This window comes from Melitaea cinxia, chromosome 1 (assembly GCF_905220565.1).
Source record: "Melitaea cinxia chromosome 1, ilMelCinx1.1, whole genome shotgun sequence".
In the NCBI taxonomy this organism is placed as follows: Eukaryota; Metazoa; Arthropoda; class Insecta; order Lepidoptera; family Nymphalidae; genus Melitaea; species Melitaea cinxia.
The window spans coordinates 10,596,970-10,620,383 of record NC_059394.1 but is presented as its reverse complement, the minus strand read 5'-3'; the positions used below and the strand labels follow the sequence as shown (position 1 = coordinate 10,620,383).

At 33.8% G+C, this 23,414-nt stretch overlaps 1 protein-coding gene across 1 annotated transcript; it reads left to right on the top strand.

Annotated features, from left to right (window-relative positions):
- Positions 1-1,528: 1,528 nt before the first annotated feature.
- Positions 1,529-14,628, top strand: LOC123656724 (ATP-dependent 6-phosphofructokinase). The gene is made up of 15 exons (XM_045592385.1): positions 1,529-1,822; positions 1,964-2,277; positions 2,401-2,605; positions 2,851-3,005; positions 3,123-3,231; positions 4,198-4,386; positions 4,506-4,649; positions 5,078-5,212; positions 6,059-6,222; positions 6,624-6,765; positions 8,031-8,213; positions 8,870-8,939; positions 12,596-12,820; positions 13,244-13,445; positions 13,683-14,628. Exons 2-15 carry the CDS (start codon positions 1,994-1,996, stop codon positions 13,822-13,824), a joined length of 2,349 nt encoding a protein of 782 aa, XP_045448341.1. The 5' UTR covers positions 1,529-1,822; positions 1,964-1,993; the 3' UTR covers positions 13,825-14,628.
- The last annotated feature ends 8,786 nt before the right edge of the window (positions 14,629-23,414 follow it).

The window sequence follows — 23,414 nt, the reverse complement described above, 5'->3', positions numbered from 1 at the left end:
GTTTTTTTTTCCATCAGCAGCATAGCCTTCGTTATTATTATTATTGTGTATCATAGTCCGACAATCCCTACGCAGACGATAGTATACCTACAGAAAGTAGAAACCGAAAAAAAGCGGGAAAAGTTTAAATTAGTGATTAAATTAACTATTAGTTGATATTGATACATATTAATATAATTTGATACGATAATAGTTCCAATCAAATTTTATGGTTAAGAACATTAAAGATTCGATAAACGAAAAAAAAAATATCTTTGAGAATGTATTTTGGTGCTGCCATAAAAAAAATATCGTACTCAATTAAATTTTGCTTTCATGTATACTAAGCATTTTTTTTTTTATTTACTATAATTATTTTGTCTAACTCTCGAATATTAGTTTGTATCTACTTATAGCTAAAATAATTGAAAAATATAAGTATAATGTCTGTTTATTTAACTGACTACAAAAAAAGAGGAGGTTCTCAATTCAATCACTTTACTTCAGCCTATCGCAGTCCACATGGAATATTGCAGTCACTTGTGGGATGGCTCAGCTAAATATCAACTCGCCACACTGGACTCAGTGGAACGCAGAGCCAAGCGGCTAATCGGTAATGCCAGTTTGGTGAAATCTCTTCACACTCTGACTCACCGAAGAAAGGTTGCCAGTCTAACGGTCTTTTACAGGTTGTACTTTGGGGAGTGTGCCCTGGAGCTGCACGAGCTCATATACCCCCATCTCCTTTCTTCCATCGGACTTTCAGACGCACCGCAGGCTTTCATCCCTACCTGATTGATATACCTTTCATACGTACAAAGCGCTTCGAATCATCTTTTTTAATGCGCACAGCCAAGGAATGGAATTCCCTGCCGGCGTCTGTATTTCCGAGTTCATACAACCCGAACATGTTTAAAGCGCGAGTGAACAGGCTTCTTCTGGGCGAACTCGCTCCATCTTCGACCTCGTCTGTGCTCTAGAGCTAGACTGAGGTCAAGAGTAAGCCCATAACATAATAAAAAAAAAAAAAAAAAAAACATAGGCCTCCTCAAGCCTGTATATTTCAAAGCCAGCAGTTGGATGGTTATCCCGCCGTCGGTCGGCTTTATAAGTTCCAAGGTGGTAATGGAACTTTGTGATTCCTTACTCGCCTCTTACGACACCCACGGGAATAGAAGAAGTGACTATATTCTTTACTGCCGTAACGGTTAACCACTTGGTTTAAAAAAAAGTTACGTAATTTATTTTTTATGTATTTATTATGACGTATTTTTTACTTCCGATCTTTTGACTGAGTGGAATAATTTTAATGTTTTTTTTTTTTTAATTGAAAGGTGGTGCCCTATAAGTGGTACCATTTAAATTTAATTGAAATGTGACAAGCACTTTTTGAGTTATTGCTAATAATGCGTTTTTACTTGACTAAGTATTTTTTCGTCGATCTATTTTGAATTATACCTTATAACTTTTTACTGGATGAATCGATTTCAATAACAATTTTTTTAATCAATAGCTGATACTTTTCATGTGGTCCCATTTAAATTCAATCAACATAATACGCTCAGTATTTTTTGAGTTATCTCTAATAATGCGTATATACTTGATTATTTTTTCGTGAAGCTACGGTGTATTATTGGACGTTGGATGTAATTAAAGATTTTTTTTTTCCTTATCAAGCAACCATAATTATAAGCGTAACAATCCTCAATATTTGTATGTAGTTTGTTTTAAAAATTAGTTTCAGCAGTGTTTTAAAACGTTAATGTGGAGTCTGAACTGTCATAGATGTCAATCCAAAGGTCACCTTGATAAAGTTCACCTTCTCCGGCATTCAAAAAATAAAGTAATTAAATATTTTTTTAAGTTAATTACGCATTAAAGTTCGTTAAAACTATATATGCCAAGTATTCTATATTCACTGTAATTTTTTTTACAAGTTAATTAATATATAATTTTGAATTGTTATTGTTATTATTATTTATAGGTGTTTGGTTGAACTAAAATTTAAAAAAAAATGGATATATCGTCCGGTCAGAGGTTTATTGAGAGAGGCTCTCATAAAGGTAAAGGGCTTGCAGTATTTACCAGTGGTGGAGATTCTCAAGGAATGAATGCTGCTGTCCGTTCTGTGGTTCGAATGGGTATCTATTTGGGATGTAAGGTGTATTTTATTCGCGAGGGTTATCAAGGCATGGTTGATGGTGGAGATAATATCGAAGAAGCTAATTGGTCTTCAGTAAGCTCGATTATTCATAAAGGTGGTACCATCATTGGATCAGCCAGATGTATGGACTTCATGTGAGTAATCTTTACAAAAAGTTCTTTTAATGTATGCTATGAAATATCAGTATAATATATCCTTTAGTGCAACATATTAAGAGGGCATCATGATATAATGAAACATATGTCGTAACATTTCAGGAAACGTGAAGGACGATTAAGTGCTGCCTGTAACTTAGTTACAAGAGGTATTACTAATTTGGTAATAATTGGAGGTGATGGTTCACTAACTGGTGCCAATCTATTCCGTGAAGAGTGGTCCACCTTGCTGGATGAATTGCTAGCAAATAATAGAATCACTAAAGACCAAAGAGAAAAATATAAACATTTGCATATTGCTGGAATGGTAATAACAATTTGAATACCTGTAATGCATCAAGCAATATATAATTGTCAACTATGTTTAACTTGTGTTGTACAAATTAAGAGAAAAATTCATGTAAAAAAGTATTGGTCAGTTGCAATTTTATTTTAATATGCAAAATAGACATTAACAACTTATTATAATAATTGATGTGATTCTAACATTAATTTTTCAAACTTTGAAATTAGTAAATTTTAAGTAATGGCATAATAATAATTATTTTGTAGGTTGGTTCCATTGACAATGACTTCTGTGGCACGGACATGACTATTGGTACTGACTCTGCACTGCATCGTATTATCGAAGCTATTGATGCAATTGTTAGCACAGCCTACTCTCATCAAAGAACATTTATCATGGAAGTTATGGGAAGACATTGTGGGTAAGAAACTCTAAGCTTAATAACTAAATTTTTATTTTATAATTTGAAGCCAATTCAATATGTATGTGGGATTTATAATTAAGTTGTCAAAATATATATAATAATCTGTTGGTGTAGATATCTTGCTGTGGTCACAGCCTTGGCATCTGAAGCAGATTTTGTGTTTATCCCAGAGGCCCCACCATCAGTGGATTGGAAAGATAAGCTTTGTGATAAGTTAGAACAGGCAAGCTCATCAAACTTCTACGTATCATTGCCTTGATATGCCTTGTTCCGATGACCTTCCTTTTGTAATCAGTAATATTTTCTTTAGCATTTAATTTACATATCTCATTAGTTTTCTTACAGTTTACACGGCACTCTGTACGGATGCTACTTATAGTTTTATTTGCGAAGACCCAGCACCTTTGAATTGGGAAAAAAAAATGTGTGCAAAAATAAAAGAGGCAAGAATTTAATTTCTTTTATATGGGAGCAGGATCGCTTTCTATTCTCCATTTCATTTATCAATTGTCAACGTTATTTAGCACTGATGCACATACTTTCATGTAAAATAAAATTGAATTGGCATTATAAAATAAAATAATATATACGTATAAATCTAGTATTAATGTCTGTTTCATAGTTTTTTTAAATTGCAAATCTTTGGTATCATTTCCATGGTCCATTTTGCTTGGGCGCTGCTTGTTGCAGTTATCTGGCATTAGTGGCCGCTCTGGCGAGCGAGGCTGACCAAGTTTTTATCCCTGAAGATCCTGTTCCCAATAATTGGGTTGAAAAACTTTGCAAACGTTTGCAACAGGTATGCTAACTAAATTGGGTGACATTGCTTACATATATATGACACACAATACACACTTTAGTAGCATTCTAAATAAAATCCTAGCTTCCAAACACTCATCATATCAATCATAAATACACCAATTAAAAAATAATGCACATAATGAATGGCTTGGCTTGTTTGTTGCTTAGGTTTAGTGCTCAACTCTTTATTTCTTACGCTGGTAATTTTTGTTCATTCTTAGTAGTTTTATGGTATCACAAATACGTTGCTACAAGTGGAGTTGCATGATATGTTCTATTTACATGCATGAACAATAATAAATTTAATAGCATGTAAAGTCAAAATTTTAACTTGGTTAGATTTTTTTCTTAGTTGCACCTCAATAAAATATTTATGTCATAATAACAGGAACGTAAGTCCGGACAGCGTTTGAACATAATCATTGTAGCAGAGGGAGCGATTGACCGTGAAGGTAAGCCGATCACCGCTGAGCTGGTGAAGAAGGTGGTGGTGGAAAACCTACAACAGGACACAAGGATTACTGTTCTCGGTCATGTGCAGCGTGGAGGATCGCCTTCTGCTTTTGATAGAATTTTGGTAAGAGTTACACTATACAACTCCTTGGAGGAAATTCTATTTAATTGTTATAAAATAATTTAATTCCTAATACACGGACAATATCTTTAGAAATTACATTTTATTTACTATTTTAATAGGGTTGTCGCATGGGTGCCGAAGCTGTAATGGCTCTCATGGAGGCCACCCCAGAAACAGAATCATGTGTGGTAACCTTGGATGGAAACCAAGCTGTGCGTCTACCGCTTATGGATTGTGTACATCGGACTAAGGCTGTGTCTAAGGTGATAAAATAAAGATAAAACAATAAAATTTATATGAAATACAAAGGAATATCTTTATAATCTATATATCTGTATTTTAAAATATTATACTAAAGTTAAAGACTTTTTTGAATGATAGTTTTAATTAGTTAATATTATTACTAATTGGTTTAATCTTAATGTAGTCTTTTTTTGTACAATCATTTTGATTCTGTACTGTAAAAAATTTAATTGACTTATTGAAAAGGGCAGCATCATAAAACAGAGTAACAACGTGCTGATCACCTATCTAAAATAATTGAATTTATTTGTAGGTAATAAATTTGTTTAGTTTTTCTAAATAATTAATTGCAGTAACTAACAGTCAGTAAAAATTTTATTTGAGGGACATCTTGTTTCGTGTATGATATGGAATACATTTTTTATTTAAAGTATAATGATATTTTTAGGCCATGGCTGACAAAAACTGGGATCTCGCTGTACAACTGCGCGGGCGCAGTTTCGCTCGGAATTTGGAGACTTACAAAATGTTGACTCGTCTCAAACCTCCCAAGGAAGCCTTTGATGAATCTGGAAAACCTGCTGTACGTACAGACTTTAACTTTACCTCGTTTAACTCATATGTAAAGATGTATCCATCAATCGTCATTACTTTCTTTGCACTCACCCATTAATCTAGTCGCTTTATTCAAGTTTGCGACCTAATGTCCTCACTTGCCAAAGATGCGTTTAAATTTTGGGGAAGTTATCGAGTTTTTATCATAGTTAGTTTTAGGTCTAGCGTGTAATAAATTATTTATGTTTGATATATTTATTGCACATTTAATATCGGAATAACAACGATAAGCTGTCAGTGTCGGACCATCCTAGCAATTCTAGACAGTTTTAGAACTGCCGGTCTGAAGTTAACTATTGTAAAAAAGAACGCACGCCATAGAGTAACAAATATTTCTGAATGGTCAACTACGAACCCATGGATGTTGTAAAATTAATTTTTAAAATATGTCTAGCGTGTAGCACTAATTGTAGTATTGTGCAGAAGGGTCTGACGCACTGTCTGGTTAATTTGGGTTTAACGAGATTTGTAGTGTTGCTTACGAAGGTCTCACGCATGTAGCACACTACCAATGTAGTGTGAATTAGTGTTAACAAGTTTTTACTGTACTAGGATTAAAAGTTCCCTCCCGATTCCTCTGGTCGAATCCCGAGTGGATATTTGTGTTTATACAAATATTTATTTCCGGTCTGGTTGTTGTCATGTACACCTTATAGCGATCGTTACTCATAGAAGGCAACTATATCCGCCAACCCGCATTGGAGCAGCGTGATAGATTAAGCTCTGATCCTTCTAGTACACGGGGAAAGAGGGCGATGGCCAGCAGTAGGACGTTACAGGCTGAAGCGTAGCGGTTAAAAGTAGTGTCGCGCAGGAGGGCCTGACGCTGGCGGTGATGCACGTGGGCGCGCCGGCGTGCGGCATGAACGCGGCCGTGCGCTCCTTCGTGCGCAACTGCATCTACCGCGGGGACACCGTGCTGGGCATCCACGAGGGCGTCGAGGGCTTCATCAGCGGGAACATCGTCAAGATGGATTGGTAAACTCGTCAGCGCACTCGATGTACCACACTCTTCTCTTAATTTATGATATAGTTTCATCAGTTACCGACAGATTTACAACTCGAGATTACCACAGACGTTTAAATGTTTTTTTACTGAAAAAAAAAGAACTTTTTAACTCTTTCTCCCCCCCTCTCTTTCTCTCTCTCTCTCTCTTTCTCTCTCTCTCTTTTTCTCTCTCTCTCTTTTTCTCTAATTTCTCCATAATTTATAATGAAAAAATTAAAAAAAAAAAACATTTACATTGTTTATTTTGTAATTGGAATTTGGACCTGGTATTTCAATTAAAATTTTGATTGCACTATGTACTAAATGTCCGACGAACATAATGAAACGACTATTACAGCTATAAATAACTGTATGCCAACATATACTCTAGGTCTGATGTAACGGGCTGGGTGGCGCAAGGCGGAGCATTCCTCGGCACCAAACGAACCCTGCCTGGAGATAAAAAGGGTGAAATTGCCGCTAGGATTAAACAGTTTAACATCCAGGGTCTTCTTATTATTGGAGGATTTGAGGTACTTATATACTATAGAAAATTGAGTCATTACTCAGTAGGTATTCACTATCTATTTAGTCAAACATAACCACGTGATCGAAATACTACACTCAATAACCTCTACTAGGATATCTTGAATTAGAGATGAAGAAACACATACCACACAAATTAAGGAACCATGGTAATCTACTGTATAACTTCAGCTTAATACAGTCCATTGCTGGACATAGGCCTCCAGAAATTCGTACCGAGAATGGCGTGAACTCATGTGTTTTGCCCATAGTCACCACGCTGGGCAGGCGGGCTGGTGACCGCAAGGCTGGCTTTGTCGCATCGAAGACGCTGCCCGTCTTCGGCCGGTGTATTTCAAAGCCAGCAGTTGGATGGTTATCCCGCCATCGGTCGGCTTTTTAAATTCCAAGGTGGTAGTGGAACTGTGTTATCCCTTAGTCACCTCTTACGACACCCACGGGAAGAGAGGGAGTGACCGTATTCTTACTGCCGTAGCCACACAGCAAATCTACTGTATGGCCGATATCAATTTGTGTCTTAATATCGTATCAGCCAGTTGCAGTGCTCAGAGATCTAATGTTGCGCAAATAGTAATATTGTTGATAGTAAAAATCAGTATAGTAGAGATAACTCACACTAATAAGTATTTTAATAACTTATTGTCAAATTGTTCTACTTTTAGCTTGTTATTTGATACAAATATTGTACATTTTTATTATTTGCTCTGGAATCTTCTATATATTAGGTAATACGTGAAACAAAACTTTGTACCCCTTTTTACGAAAATTGCGCGGACGGAGGAGTATGAAATTTCACACACTTATAGTTTATATAAAGAAGTTCAGTGCTAATATGTTTTTTTTAATTATGCCCAAAAATACATTAAATCAATGAAGAAAACATCACACAGTCTACCATGTATTCGACTCACACAAGCATATATACTCTTTTGTTTATTATTATAGAAGTATAGTCTTTGACAACAGAACCTTGATAATGTTCAAACTTACAAATTAAATTAATTATGGTTGAATTTCGATCACTGGGCGACCAAAAAGTCTTTAATTAAACGAATGAAATATTTCGTAAAATATTGTTCAGGATTTTTTTGTGATTTACGCTTTCACTATTTTCGTGAATATTAGCATAAACCTCGTAACCATTATTATTATAAAAAGTTATTCAAATTACACTTTGCCAATAGTATTGTATGTATGTTATATCATATCCATACATTGTCTATTGTTTTTACAAACAATAAATACTTTCCAGGCATATCAAGCGGGTCTAGAACTGTACGAGTCCCGCGCGCAGTTTCCAGAGTTTTGTATTCCTCTAGTGGTGATTCCGGCGACCATCAGTAACAACGTGCCGGGAACTGATTTCTCGCTGGGCGCAGACACCGCTCTCAATGAGATCACCGAGATCTGCGACAGAATCCGCCAATCCGCTCAGGTACACGTACACAAATTACTTGCTTGCTTGCGCGGTTTTACTCTAAAGAAAATCGTGGGTAAGACTAACATATTTTTGTATGGGTCTTTCAACTGCATACCAAGTTCTTCATGCTCAGGAATTGGGGATGAAAAGTAATCTATTTCAAAAGTCGAAATATCCCATTTTTGACCTAATTTCCGTCGTAGTACCTAAGTACATGTATTAACCAGGTACAGCGATTATGAAAACTTTTCCGACTTCATATTTGACTTTTTGTAAAACGGGTATTTTGTTTATCTGAGAAATTTATTTGAAATATTTATACCACTTTTTTGTATAATTTATGACACATCCTCCAATCTCAATTCAAAAAAAATTTGTCTTTATTAACATTTTTCGATTTTCTTAGCAACCTCTTTTTATAGCAATTAAAACATCACAATTCTGCGGATTCTACAATATCTACGAAAGTCTTGTTCACAAGATTGATATCGAGCTCCGTAAAATAAATATTATTAAAACATGGTAAATATCCCGTTTTAAATAACTTTAATAATAAAAATAGCCATGTTAATTTAAAATCTCAATTCTATACACTCTATACATTTAATAAATTGATGTGATATGGTAGATCGTGTTTTGTATAAAGAAGAATATAAATTCTCATTGTTCAGGGCACTAAACGCCGTGTGTTCGTCGTCGAGACTATGGGTGGTTATTGCGGCTACTTAGCAACCTTAGCTGGTGAGTTGAAATATATATTTGCTTCGCACGGGTATTTAACAAAAATTTCAAAAAAATTCTTTTCTTTCATTTTTTTGAAAATATAATATAGCCTATGTAACCCGCGGATACTGTAGCTTCCCAACAGAGAAAGAATTTTTCAAATCGGTTCAGTAGTTTCGGAGCCTATTCAATGCAAACAAACAATCAAATCTTTCCTCTTTATACTATTAGTATAGATAGTCCCAAGGCTATATAATTATGTGCAACTAAATTATATAAAATACAAATTATGAAGGAGATTAACTTAAACGTTGCCGTTAAACAATAAATAACAAGGCACAAAAAATAAATAATTCCAGAAAAACTAAAAAAAATATTCTATAGTAGTTTGGGAATTTTTTTGCAGATCGAAAAGTGTATAAAATAACTTGTCTCTAAAGTAACAAAATCGTAATCTTGCGTATGTTAAATCAAGTACAGTTAATTGGTTTTTATTAAAATTCTTAACTCTGACGCTAAATAATCGTCATCGGATTTGATTGACATATATAATTTTTTAATTAATACAAGCTCATTCGCCACTCATCATCATCATTACAGCCTATACAGTCCACTGCTGGACATAGGCCTCCACAAGTTTACGCCAAAAATAACGTGAACTCATGTGTTTTGCCCGTAGTCACCACGCTGGGCAGGCGGGTTGGTGACCGCAGTACTGGCTTTGTCGCACCGAAGACGCTGCTGCCCGTCTTTGGCCTGTGTATTTCAAAGCCAGCAATTGGATGGTTATCCCGCCATCGGTCGGTTTCTTAAGTTCCAAGTTGGTTGTGGAACCTTGTTATCCCTTAGTCGCCTCTTACGACACCCACGGGAAGAGAGGGGGTGGCTAAATTCTGTAGTGCCGTAGCCACACAGCACTAACTATAGTAAATTACTTTATTGTCTCCATATTATAACCTATATGCAATATACAGGGTGAGCCTGCATAAAGTGCACATATCAAAATCAGGGAAACTACACCCTATTTCATCGATGAAAAAATTATCAAAAAAAAAAAATTAAAAAATTATATTTGATTTTTTATGAATATTTTAAAATTTTTAATTGCCGCTACTAGCGCTATTTAAATAAATCGGTATAACTTTTAAACTAAATGTCCTGTCACGATGGAATAAATTTTATAATGCTTGCTAATAATATAATATAATAATAAGCATAATGAGTATTTGATTTTAATTTGCTAAAAATAATAAATGATTTATGAAGATACATATTTTTGTTTTATTCCTACTTCGGTGTTTAACTGTGTTGATTGCTTTTTTTAAACGCTGATTTAAAATGTTGTATCTTAGTAATGAGTGTGCAATTTTTACTTTTAGAAAGCTAATACCATGTAGAATAACTTAAAATTAAAATAATTGTGTTTGCTCGCAAACGAAAAAAAAACCGACTTCAATTACATCGAAGAGTAATACAACGTAGATCGACGAAAAAATAGTAATACTTTGTTCGTATTCCATATAACGCGACATTATAAAATTGTAGAATTATATAATGTTCTACTGTTATTTCTAACATTTTGTTAGCGATTGTAGGCAGAAATTTCATAAAAGGCCCGTCGTCGATTCGCGCGAAGCGCTGACATCGCTTAATACGGCGGGTTTTTTAATTGAAGCGGATTTATATTGAATTACGGTTTATGTCTTTTTTATTAAAAATATGTAATGTTCATGTTTTCACACAGCTCCGATGCACGACTGGACTTTACCCCTTCAGATCAACTGTCTAAATAGGCACAAAAAGGCTTACTAGTCTAAGAAATATATTATTACTATATCAAATTGTAAATAAATGAATGCAATAACGCCATCTATCGGAACCTAATTGCGTTATTAGAAAACGTCTGAACGCCATCTCTAACAAGGTCATTCGTTCAGTAGATTTTACTGTTCAATTTTTTCATTCCGGGGCCTTAAATGAAAATCGATTCTTAAGGAGAAAACTTCAAAAACAGTCAAGTAAATACGCCATATCAGATATAGCTCAAAAAGTTCGAGTCAAATCTCAATTATATTTAAATGGGACCACATGACAAGCACCACCTATCGATTAAAAAAAGAATTATCGATATCGGTCCACCCAGTAAAATAGTAATGAGGTTAATATAACGTTGGTCGACGTAAAATAGCCAAGTAAATACCCAGTATTAGCGATAACTCAAAAATTAAAAGCTCAAATATATTTATAACGAATAAACTGCTACTCTCTACTCTAGTGGAATATTGTAATTTGATCGATAGTGAACGAAGTAATTTCATTACATTTTGATAGATGGCGTTGTGGCAAAGTATTGAACATGACCACAGCCGTCTTATTAACATCGTCATGTAAATACGTGTCATCAAAGATTACTCAAAAATTGCTCATTATATCTCAATCATATTTAAAACGGACGACATGACAAGTATTAGCTTTTAATTTATACAAAAAAGATCAAAATCAGTGTACCCAGTAAAAAGATATAACGTATAATACAACGTAGGGTGACGAAAAAACCGTCAAGTAAATACGCAATATTAGATATAACTCACAAATTACTAATCAAATCTCAATTAAATTTGAATGGGACCACGTGACGAATAGTAGCTTTTAATTTATATAAGAAACGTCAAAATCGGTGCACCCAGTAAAAAGTTATGAGGTATAATACAACGTAAGGTGACGAAAATAATGTCAAGTAAATACGCGTTATCAAAGATTAATCAAAAAGTAGTTATCAGATCTCGATAAAATTTATATGTGACCACATGATAAACATCAGCTTTCGATTAAAGTAAAAATTATCAAAATCGATACACCCAGTAAAAAGTTATTGCGGATTTTCAAGAGTTTCCCTCGATTTATCTGGGATCCCATCATCAGATCCTGGTTTCCTTATCATGGTACCAAACTAGAAATATCCCCTTTCCAACAAAAAAAGAATTATCAAAATCGGTACACCCAGTAGAAAGTTATGTGGTATAATACAACGTAGGTCGACGAAAAAAGCGTCAAGTAAAAACGCATTATTAGATATAATTCGAAAAGTAGTTGTTAGATCTCAAATAAATTTAAATGGGACCAATTGGCACACACCACCTTTCGATTAAAACAAAATTTGTCGAAATCGGTCTACGCGGTCAAAAGTTCTGATGTAACATACATAAAAAAAAAAAAAAAAAAAAAAAAAATACAGTCGAATTGAGAACCTCCTCCTTTTTTGGAAGTCGGTTAAAAAAAAGTAGGGTTATCGGGACGATGTTTTAAGAAATTTTAACATTATTGTAAAAATGATGAAAAAAAAAATAAAATTTCATCAAATTCTTTTTTATTCTAAATTTATAGCATTAATTTTCTAAGATATTTTTAGCCTATTATTAGCAAGCATTATAAAATTTACTCCATCGTGACAGGACATTTCGTTTAAAGTTATACCGATTTATTTAAATAGCGCTAGCAGCGGCAATTAAAATTTTTAAAATATTCATAAAAAATCAAATATATTTTTTTTTATTTTTTTTGATAATTTTTCATTGATGAAATAGGGTGTAGTTTCCCGGATTTTGATATGTGCACTTTATGCAGACTCATCCTGTATAATGTGAGAGTATATACACAGTTCTCAATATACACAGGTTTGGCTGGCGGTGCTGACGCTGCCTACATTTATGAAGAGAAATTCTCTATAAAGGATTTACAACAAGACGTATATCACATAGCATCTAAAATGACAGGCGGTATTCAACGAGGTCTCATTCTTCGTAATGAGAAGGCCAATGATAATTACAATACTGACTTCATTTACCGTCTATATTCTGAAGAAGGCAAGGGTCTGTTTACAGCCAGGATGAACGTTCTTGGTGAGTGATTTGATAAAAACTAAAGTATTCTTCGTGTTTTAATCACTTAAGCATATTTAAAAAATATATAAACACCTTGGTTGGGTTACGAATTTTAAAATGTTCAGTAAATTCGTACACCACTAAGATTAAAATAAATAAGTCGTAAAATAGCCTTATACTCGACAGTAAAGAAAATTTTAAGAAGTTTTTGGAATATTTTTTTCATATCGTGAGAAATTTTAACTCGTATATCCGCCAATCTGCACTTATATAGCGAGACAGATTGTGTCCCAACCCTTATACGGTAATTGTATTAATATCCTAGACCCAGAACAATACAATATTTAAAGACTATTACGGTATAGCAATGCAGTGAACGTAAGAATACTCAAATTAAGTAATGATCTTTTCTTTCCAGCATTAAAAATTGCTTTTTTCCAGGTCATATGCAACAGGGCGGTTCTCCAACACCATTTGATCGTAACATGGGAACTAAAATGGCCGCGAAATGCTTACACTGGTTAGTCGAAAACATTCAAAAAGGGCCTGCAACTGGTCCGGACTCAGCTTGCTTACTTGGAGTCGTCAAGAGACAATATAAGTTCACGCCCCTGGAAGAACTGAAATCTCAAACAAACTTTGCGTAAGTTTTAAAAATTTCAATAAATAATAACTAAACCTAATATGCATTTTCATCTGTATGGAGTTTCAATACTCATCGGATCGGTTGTCATTTTCAGTTACTGTGTAGTTTTAATATAAACATACTTTAACAGTCATTGTAAAATAACTAAGCTTATTAAATAATTAGCTTTTTTCCTCTAAATAATGATATTTTAAAATATAGTGTTTAAAAAACCTCTGATTGTGTATCTTTCAGCCAAAGAATACCAAAGCAACAGTGGTGGATGAAACTCCGCCCTCTTCTCCGTATTCTCGCTAAGCACGACTCTACGTACGAAGAAGAGGGTCTTTACATGACCGTGGAACAGGGAGAGATTGACTCAGAAAATGTAATTTAAATTATAATTCTTTATGAGTATAAACTAGCATCAAATTGCAATACTTAAATGTTGCCATAACTCAATATAAAAGCATCTAACACTAAATTTTAAAACAAACTATATTAATTATTGTCTAGTATAAATTATGAAAAATAATTTGCTTAATTAAATTGTATGTGATCCATTGATCATCAAAAATACTTATTGAAATTTCATAGTGTCTACAATATGTTTCAACAAACCAAATGCATATTTACCTTCAAGAGAGGCTATGCTTGTTCTTTGATGATATTAGTATTTTATATACTTGAGATTAAAATTATAGAGATATATGTATATCGTTTTTTTATTATTATTAATGAAATAAGGGTTTTAATGACCAGTATATATTAGCGTTAATCAAGTAATGATATATGATTATATTTGACAATTATTAACACGTATGATTATAGAAATTTAAAATGAACTAGTTTAGATAGATTTATTTAAAATATTTATTTCATATTGTGATATGAATGTTTCATTACAATTATAAATACATAGAGATTTTAGGGTACATATTTTATGGTGATAGTAAAAATATGCTCATAATTTGCCATTTGAAATTAGTTCTTTTTTTTTATATGAAAAATACCATATATAACGCTACATCTGTACAGTGTGTTTTAACTTTCAAATAAAGGTATTTTTTATGTATAAAATTGCTTTGCAGGAACATTATTTTTATTTGGATTTGTAGATATGAGTATTTAGATTATACTTTGAAATTTTGACATTTCTTTTTTTTTTTTATTAAATCCTAAATAAAAATATTTTTTGCTACAGTGTGTTTAATTTTTTACCTTTACAAAATTGTCATTTTTGTCAGAATTCTAGCATTTTAAAACTAATTCAAGACCTGTAAATTGTATAAGTTATTTTCATTTTAAAACTAATTCAAGACCTGTAAGTAAATTGTATGTTTTTTTTATAATTACAAAAAAAAAATCCTATCAATAATTACAAACATCCTAATTTTATAAATGTGCACTTTTATACTGGTGGGCTTAGGCCAAATGTAGAAAAGGGTCGAAGCTTAATCCACATCGCTAATCCACTTCGAGCTGGCAGATATATTCTTTACTATTAGTAACGATTGCTAAAAGGTGATAACAACCTCGACCTATAGCTTTACGTGCTCTCCGAGGCACGGTGGGGAGCCCTATAAGAACTGACAGCTCGACTGGAAACAAACATAGTAATAATACAAATGTCCATCCCGAGCAGCAATCAAACCCGCAAATCCGCAAATTATGACAGGTGTGCGAGAATAATTACGTTTTCAACGAAAGTACCGGTTGCTTAATCCGACCTTTTTAATAATTTATCGTCATATTTAAACTAAATAATAGAAAATTATACATCCAGGCTTTCTTTATTTATCGCTCTGTCTATTAGTGAAATTGACATAAAGATTCGTTAAAGAGTTTTTAAAGTTAATCGCATAAAAACAGACGCGGCAGGGGACTTTATTTTATAACAGAGCACATTACTTCGTCTTCAAGTTCAGCAACTAGCAAATTTAATACTCTCTAGCAATGAGGGGGGATTTTAAACTATAATTTATTGCATAACCGCTAAACACTTTTTTGATCGACCCCTACAGTTATAACTCAATTATAACTCCTTACCTCTACCTCTACCTCTATAATTATATATAAGTCTGCGGGCTGCGGAGTGCGGGGAATAAACCAAAAAAAGCACTGTGGTTCAGGGCTGCCAGCAGTGTTGCCGTTAGGACAATCTAGTTTGTGGCTACATCAAAGAAAAAAGTTGCCAGTTTTGTAAATAAATCACTTTCGAAATTCCGCTAGAAGTGGCTAAAGTGTGAGTTTTCCAATTACAGAGCATAATGTGACTCAGTGGAGCACAATGCTAAATTCTCCTGATGCTTAATAGGAACTTGATTTAGTTTTGAAATACACCTAAAAAAACTACGACGACTTTACTTTACTTTGAATTACTAACTATAATATACTAGCTGTGCCACACGGTTTCACACGCTTTAATTTAAAAAAATATGCGTATTGCGTATGCGTAAACATTAACAATATTGCGCTCCGTTTGACATTTTGACATAAGTAGTATTGACGTTTTGCAAAACAAACTAAGCACTACAGCAATAGCAATAAGGTCTATTTTCATTCGATCGAACCTAAATTACGTTAAAGATAAACATTCATTCGGGAATCCTCCTGCCATAATGCGGACATTATTGGTGTTGCCTAAAATTAACTATGTATTTTAGTTTGGTAGTATTGGTACCGTATGGTGGTATGTATTAGTCGGTAGACTTTTTATAGTAATAAAAATATGTATGTAGTAACAATCTAAAAAGCAGCCAGAAGTAGCTAGATTTATTTTGGTGGCTAAAATGGATTGGTTTTTGGCTAAAACCGTTGAAAATCCGCTAGATCTAGCCACAGAATGGCTAAAACGGCAACACTGGCTGCCAGATGTACGATTTTAATCGTACTCATACGATTTTTTTGCATTTTTACTCATATACGATCGCTAGACCAAGATCGTACGCAAACTGTACGATTTTTATATTCCCATTACCTGGAAGCATTTCATAATTAAAAAAACGTCATCCACCGGCAAGCATGAATTTGAATAATCATATAAGAGCTGTATTTGTTTGCTTTGTAACAAAACTAATATATATAATATAGATATCTATAATCTATAATCTATAATATATATAAAAGCGTAAGGTCACACATTCATCACGAAATCTCCGAAACTATAACACCTACAAACTTGAAATTTGGCAGGTAGGCTCCTTATTAGACGTAGGCATCCGCTAAGAACGGATTTTACGAAACTCGACCCCTAAGGGGCTGAAACGGGGGTTGGAAGTTTGTATGAAAGTCCTATGTTTTTGAAGTAAGAGACTTAAAATTTAAAATGTATGCTCTATAGATGGTGAAAAGGTGACCAAATAATGAATATTTAGAAATCAACCCCTTTTTGGGGTTAAAACGGGGGATCTTAGGTTGACTCACTGATCACGAAATCTCCGAAACTATAACACCTACAAACTTGAAATTTAGCAAGGAGGTTCCTTATACAGCGTAAACTACCGCTAAGAATGAATTTTACGAAACTCGATCCCTCAGGGGGTAAAACGGGGGTTGCAAGTTTGTATGAAAGTCCTATGTTTTAGAAGTAAGAGACTTGAAATTTAAAATGTATGCTCTATAGATGATAAAAAGGTGTCCAAATAATCTATCTTTAGAAACCAACTCCCTTTTGGGGTTAAAACGGGGGATGGTAGGTTGACTCACTCATCACGAAATCTCAGAAACTATAACACTTAAAAACTTGAAATTTGGCAAGTAGGCTCCTTATAGGTCGTAGACATTAACTAAGAACGGATTTTACGAAACTCGACCCCTAAGGGGGTGAAACGGGGGTTGGTAGTTTGTATGAAAGTCCTATGTTTTTGAAGTAAGAGACTTGAAATTTAAAATGTATACTCTATAGATACTGAAAAGGTGTCCAAATAATGTATCTTAAGAAATCAACACCCTTTTGGGGTTAAAATGGAGGATGATAGGTTGACTCACTCATTACGAAATCTCCGAAACTATAACATATACAAACTTGAAATTTGACAGGTAGGTTTCTTATAGGACGTAGACATTTGCTAAGAACCGATTTTACGAAACTCGACCCCTATGGGGGTGAAACGGGGGTTGGTAGTTTGAATGAAAGTCCTATGTTTTTGAAGTAAGAGAAAAGAGTTGAAATTTAAAACGTAAACTCTATAGATGGTGAAAAGGTGTCCAAATAATGTATTTTTAGAGATTAACTCCTTTTTGGGGTTAAAAAACCGCTGGAGGGTTCATCCATCCAGAATGGACAAAGATGAAATTTGGCAGGGAGGTAGATTATAGTTAGTAGACGTCCGCTAAGAACGGATTTTGCGATATTCCACCGCTAAGGGGCTTAATTGGGGTTGATAATTTGTATGAAACATATAAGTTCACCTGATAGGTTATTTATACTGCTGCCTGAAAATAAAACTAAGAATGTGGTGTATAGAGAGGTTTTATAAAAACAACTATTAAATTATACTAAATTGTGCCTTTTAAAAAGTTACTCAGTGTGATAAGCATTTCAAGTAACTGAAATAAAACAATAATTTGCGTTAAACATCTTAATAGTAATGCATATCTTTATAACCACGCGGATGTAGTCGCGTGCAACAGTTAGTGTATTATAAAACAAAGTCTCCAAAAGCGTATGTGATAGATTCCCTCAAAATCTACTGAACGGATTTTCATGCGGTTTAAGAGGAAGGTTTACGTAACGGCTAAGCCGATTTTGATGAGAGTTTCACTGGAAGTTTGCCGGGAAAACTTTGTGACACACTGATTTCAACGCGGGCGAAGCCGCGGGCACAGCTAGTCTATAATATATATAAACGCGAAAGGTCATTCATCACGAAATCTCCGAAACTATAACACCTACAAACTTGAAATTTGGCAAGTAGGCTCCTTATAGGACGTAGACATCCGCTAAGAACGGATTTTACGAAACTCAACCCCTAAGGGGGGGTAAAATGGGGGTTGGAAGTTTGTATGAGAGTCCCATGTTTTTGAAGTAAGCGACTTGAAATTTAAAATGTATGCTCTATAGATGGTAACAAGGTGTCCAAATAATGTATCTTTAGAAATCAACTCCCTTTTGGGGTTAAAACGCGGATGTTACGTTGACTCACTAATCACGAAATCTTCGAAACTATAATACTTACAAACTTGAAATTTAGCAGGTAGGCTCTTTATAGGGCGCAAACTACTGCTAAGAATTGATTTGACGAAACTCGACCCCTAAGGGAGTAAAACGGGGGTTGGAAGTTTATATGAAAGTTCCATGTTTTTGAAGTAAGAGACTTGAAATTTAAAATGTATGCTCTATAGATGGTAACAAGGTGTCCAAATAATGTATCTTTAGAAATCAACTCCCTTTGGGGTTAAAACGGGGGATGTTACGTTGACTCACTCATCACGAAATCTCCGAAACAATAATACTTACAAACTTGAAATTTAGCAGGTAGGCTCCTTATAGGGCGTAAACTACTGCTAAGAATGGATTTGATGAAACTCGACCCCTAATGGGGTAAAACGGGGGTTGGAAGTTTGTATGAAAGTCCTATGTTTTAGAAGTAAGAGACTAGAAATTTAAAACGTATGCTCTATAGATGATGAAAAGATGTCCAAATAATGTATCTTTAGAAATCCATTTCTTTTTGGGGTTAAAACGGGGGATGGTAGGTTGACTCACTCATCACGAAATCTCCGAAACTATAACACCTACAAACTTGAAATTTGTTAAGTAGGCTCCTTATAGATCGTAGACATTTATTAAGAACGGATTTTACGAAATTCGACCCCTAAGGGGATAAAACGGGGGTTGGAAGTTTGTATGAAAGTCCTATGTTTTTAAAGTAAGAGACTAGAAATTTAAAATGTATGCTCTATAGATGGTGAGAAGGACTTAAAATAGTGTATATTTAGAAATCCATTTCTTTTTGGGGTTAAAACGGGGGATGGTAGGGGTTAAACGGGGGATGACTCACTCATCACGAAATCTCCGAAACTATAACACCTACAAACTTGAAATTTAGCAGGTAGGCTCTTTATAGATCGTAGACATATGCTAAGAACTGATTTAACGAAACTCGACCCTTAAAGGGGTAAAACGGAGGTTGGAACTTTGTATGAAAGTCCTATGTTTTTGAATTAAGAGATTTGAAATTTAAAATGCATGCTTTATAGATAGTAAAAAGGTATCCAAATAATGTATCTTTAGAAATCAACTCCTTTTTGGGGTTAAAACGGGGGATGGTAGGTTGACTCACACATCACGAAATCTCGGAAACTATAACAGTTATAAACTTAAAATTTGTCAGGGCGGTTTCTTATAAGGTAAACATGTGCTAAGAACTAATTTTACGAAACTTGACCCTTAAAGGGGTAAAACGGGGCTTAGAAGTTTATATAAAAGTCCTATGTTTTTGAAGTAAGAGACATGAAATCTAAAATGTATGCTCTATACATGGTGAGAAGATGTCCAAATAATGCATCGTAATCTATATATATAAAAGAGAAAGATCACTGACTCACTCATCACGAGAACTCAAAAACTGCTGGATGGTCCATTCATCCAGGATGGACAAAGATGAAATTTGGCAAGGAGGTAGATTATAATTAATAGACGTCCGCTAAAAACGAATTTTGCGATATTCCACCGCTAAGGGGGTTTAATTGGGGTTGATAGTTTGTATGAAACTTATACAGCAGGGTCGGTTTAAAGCAAAATAACCGCGTTGCAACCCTATGTGCTCAAGACACATTTATATTGGTCACTTATAAGCAGTACAAAAAAATATTTTTTTTACAATATCTAACCTTTACGTTACTAGAATACTTTTTATTTACCCCTATCTTCACGGAGTCACGGAGGAGCGTGCGTTACGCTATTCTGTGGCATATAGTTACGTAGAACCATATTAAAAATTAAATTGCATGCAGTATATTTAAACATATTTACACTACAATACTATATTATTACTACATTATTTCATACCACAATTCTGACGAATTCAACGAACCATTTTGTTAAACGCGACGCGCGCTTCACGCGCACGTAGTCACGGGCAACAGTTAGTGTTATTATAAAACAAAGTCCCCAAAAGTGTATGTGATCGATTCCCTCAAAATATACGGAACGGATTTTCATGCGGTTTCATCAATGGAGAGAGGGCTTCAAGAGGAAGGCTTATGGAACGGCTAAGCCGATTATGATGAGAGTTTCACCGGAAGTTTGCCGGAAAAACTTTGTGTTATAGTGATTTCAACGCGGGCGAAGCCGCGGGCACAGCTAGTTTTCTGTAAAAAATAATTTGAAAATTATAAAACACTGGCTCAATTTGCTTTAAAGTTGTTATGTTTTCCCCATTACAGTGCAGATTGTGAACGAACATTCTGCGAAGTTTATTTAATCAAAACAAAATTTAGAAACAGTTTATCCAATGATACACGTAAGGGCAAATTATTAGCTACTAGCGACCCGCTCCGGCTTCGCACGGGTATAAAATATAATTATAGCCTATGTCATTCACTGAAAAAATGATTAAAATCGATCCAGTAGTTTTGATTTATTCATTACTGCCCGAGGCCCGCACGCGTTAATTTTAGAGTAATAGCCGGCCGGAACCGCCGCAAACGCTACTCGTACGTACCGAAATTTTTAAATCTGTAATATCTTCGAACATATGAATTTAAATCATATGCTGTAAAGGGCCATATAGATCTATATTAAATTAACAATGTATTTAAGGTATTTAATTAGATAAAGATTAATGTTGTATTGGTCAAAATCGCTTTGAAAATTAGCCATTATTTGTCGTAAAAAGTAAATGACAAAAAAATGTTATTGTGGGATATCCAGAGATAGACATATACCATAGCGGAGTTTTCTGTAGACCTTTTCAATCTGTACAATACTTAGTAGATTATTTTGGTAAATCTCGTAGGGTTCAGGCTGCGTTTGCAATGTAAGCGGAAAAAATGTATTTATTTACGACATCACATTAGAAACCTCAAAAATAACAGTATTTTCCACTATTTAATGGATGTTATTATACATATAAACCTTCCTCTTCAATCACTCTATCTATTTAAAGAAACCGCATCAAAATCCGTTGCGTAGTTTTATAGATTTAAGCATACATAGGGACATAGGGACAGAGAAAGCGACTTTGTTTTATACTAGGTAGTAAAGCAATTAATTAAGAAGAAACGAAAATTTTACGAAGCTTAACCCAACAAAATCTTTTATTAAAAAATATGATCACAGAAAATTTTGTATGAGTGTAACAAATAGTTTTATTACATTTATTTTCTAAAACTAAACGAATTTTGATAATCTATAATAAAAAATTAGTACCTAGTCTTAAAGGGCTGTACGATCTTTTTATTTCAAAATTTCTTTGGCATACGATTTTTTTTTTTGTAGTTGGCGTACGATCACACTTTTTGTTCACCTGGCAGCCCTGCTGTGGTTATATGTATCCTCTTTAGACTAAAGTTTAGTCTAAACGAACCCAGCGACGTCAGTCATACTTAACGTGACGCTTAAAAATATATAATAGAAAATGTGACATCGGCAAAGCGCTTGTAATGCTCCTGGTGTTACTTACATAGCTCCATAATATTTTTAATTTGTAATAATTAATCTTTCTAAATAAAAATCATCAATCAAATTATATAATATTTTACTTCACAATAGCCATAGGTGCAATACTTGCAGCGAAAATATTTTGCAGGCGTCTGTAGTTACTTACAAGCTCTAATAGGTCAATAAACAAACCTACTAGTTACTACTACTAATTAACAAAAAAAAACGGATGCTGGATGATTTAAGCTAAAATTTCAAATTTGACCACCACACCATCACACCACATAAATCAATTTGAAGTTTCTGTCTGTGATTAAAAATAAGTGTAAATAAATATTTAATATTACAACTATACGAAAATTACACTATACGAAAACACAAACAACGATTTTAAAAATTTTGGCTGTCATTCTTTCTTATTACCCGGGCTAATCTTCGGAACGGCTAATGGAAATTTCACTGAAATATAGAGGAAGATGTGGAGTAACATATAGGTTACTTTTTAACTCAGAATTCCATCGGCATTATTTATTGCCAGACATTAATTCGATTATATTTTTCAAATCCGTTGTATATAATTTGTCAGTCAGAAAATGAGGAAGGTCTGGGATCTTGGACTATAATACGCTACGAAGTTGAAATTAGCCGATTGTCTCTTTCCTATGGTCCCTCCGGCCGGATACTATACATCTGTCTCTGGAATGGTTAAAATAAGATAAAGGTCATATGGCGAAATTTACTTTTTATCCCATACTTTCCATGGGATCAGAAAAATTAATAACCAGATAGAATCTCCAAATTTTAAATAGAAAACATAATTATAGGAAATCACGTGACACACCATGGACAATGAGTATAACTATATAAAAGTAAAAAATACTATGGTTTAAAATTGGACGTCTATGTATTATAATTATCTAAATATCTTTTATCTAACTTAATTATTTATATCTAACCGTATCGAATTGCCAGTGTAATTTATAAATTTAATAATATAATGAAAATATATGGATTTGTTGTTCTAAATAATTATTTTTAAAAACAAGTTTCGATGATTAAGTAACGTTACAGCTAAATAGATGAATATATAAATATATATGTAAATGAAATCTTTTATGCAGAAAATTATAAAAATGTTTTTGACAATATAAGCAAGAAAATATATTTAAAAATTATTTAATAAAGTATTCAGTAATATTTTATAGTCATTAATAAGTAAAATTAGTAAAATATATTAAATATAAAGATATTAGAAAATAAATTACAACACAACACTAATATGACTTTTTTATACCATTGCCAACACAACTATCAACAAACAGGCTCCGTATTTTTTAGATGTTGACGTTTGACCGCGTAGCAAGTGAAAGTGTCGCGTC